The 938-nt window shown below is 53.1% G+C and overlaps 1 protein-coding gene across 1 annotated transcript in view; it reads left to right on the top strand.

The window, feature by feature from the left end:
* LOC105001567 (RNA-binding protein 10-like) overlaps positions 1–938 on the top strand; it is a gene marked incomplete at its 3' end in the record, with an annotated part of 16,039 nt that overhangs the window by 13,817 nt on the left and 1,284 nt on the right. Inside the window, exons 7-8 of the mRNA XM_010857901.1 lie at positions 403–552; positions 861–926. Coding sequence (XP_010856203.1) covers positions 403–552; positions 861–926 — 216 coding nt within the window. The remainder of the gene's footprint in view (positions 1–402; positions 553–860; positions 927–938) is intronic.

Here is a 938-nt window from a genome sequence, read left to right as displayed (position 1 = left end):
CTTCGTGTTCCCTTGATAGCCTGGTAAATTCTAAAACTGATGGTGTGCCTGGGTGGGGATTGGGCATCAATACAGAATGTGGCGTAGAATCACACCTGTTAATTAAAATTGTATGCAGAGCAAGCCATTCTATGCATTTCAGAATGATGAGAACTCACAGCGACCCTAGTGGTGTGGACACCTATGAGGAGAATAGGGACACAGCAAGGGAGGGGCTTGCTGAGGAGCACTAATGACAGGATGACAGAGAAATGGGGACTTTAACCTCTTCCTCTCTCTCCTTCCACTTGAGGCTGCAGGGCAGGAAGGGGCGGGCTGCTACAAGGGCAGTGGTTGGAGTTGGTGACCCCAGCAGTTGGTAGATTCCTAGGAGCCTCACCGCCTCACCACCCTCATCCCTAGATTGCGAAGGACATGGAACGCTGGGCCCGCAGCCTCAACAAACAAAAAGAAAACTTCAAAAACAGCTTCCAGCCCATCAGCAACTTGCGAGATGACGAAAGGCGGGAGTCAGCCACCGCGGATGCAGGCTACGCCATCCTCGAGAAGAAGGTATGTTGTGGCCGTCCATCTGTGCTCTGTCCCAAGGCTTGTCATCCCTTTGGTCCTTCTGTGGAGTCCCTGAATTTCCTTGTCCCTCCACCCCTGGTGCTTCAGATGGTAAAAATCTGCCTCCAGTGCAGGAGACATGGGTTCTATCCCTGGAACGGGAAGATCCCCTAGAGGAGGGCATGGCAATCCACTCCAGTATTCTTCCCTGGAGAATCCCATGGACAGAGGAGCCTGGCGGGCTATAGTCCATGGTGTTGCAAAGAGTCAGACATGACAGAGCAACTAACACTTCCACTTTTCCACCTCAGGGAGCACTAGCTGAGAGACAGCACACCAGCATGGACCTCCCAAAACTGGCCAGCGATGACCGCCCAGTGAGTGCCTGG

Source organism: Bison bison, unplaced genomic scaffold (genome assembly GCF_000754665.1).
Source record: "Bison bison bison isolate TAMUID 2011002044 unplaced genomic scaffold, Bison_UMD1.0 scf7180017855038, whole genome shotgun sequence".
Taxonomy (NCBI): domain Eukaryota; kingdom Metazoa; phylum Chordata; class Mammalia; order Artiodactyla; family Bovidae; genus Bison; species Bison bison.
This window is presented reverse-complemented; position numbering and strand designations above follow the sequence as displayed.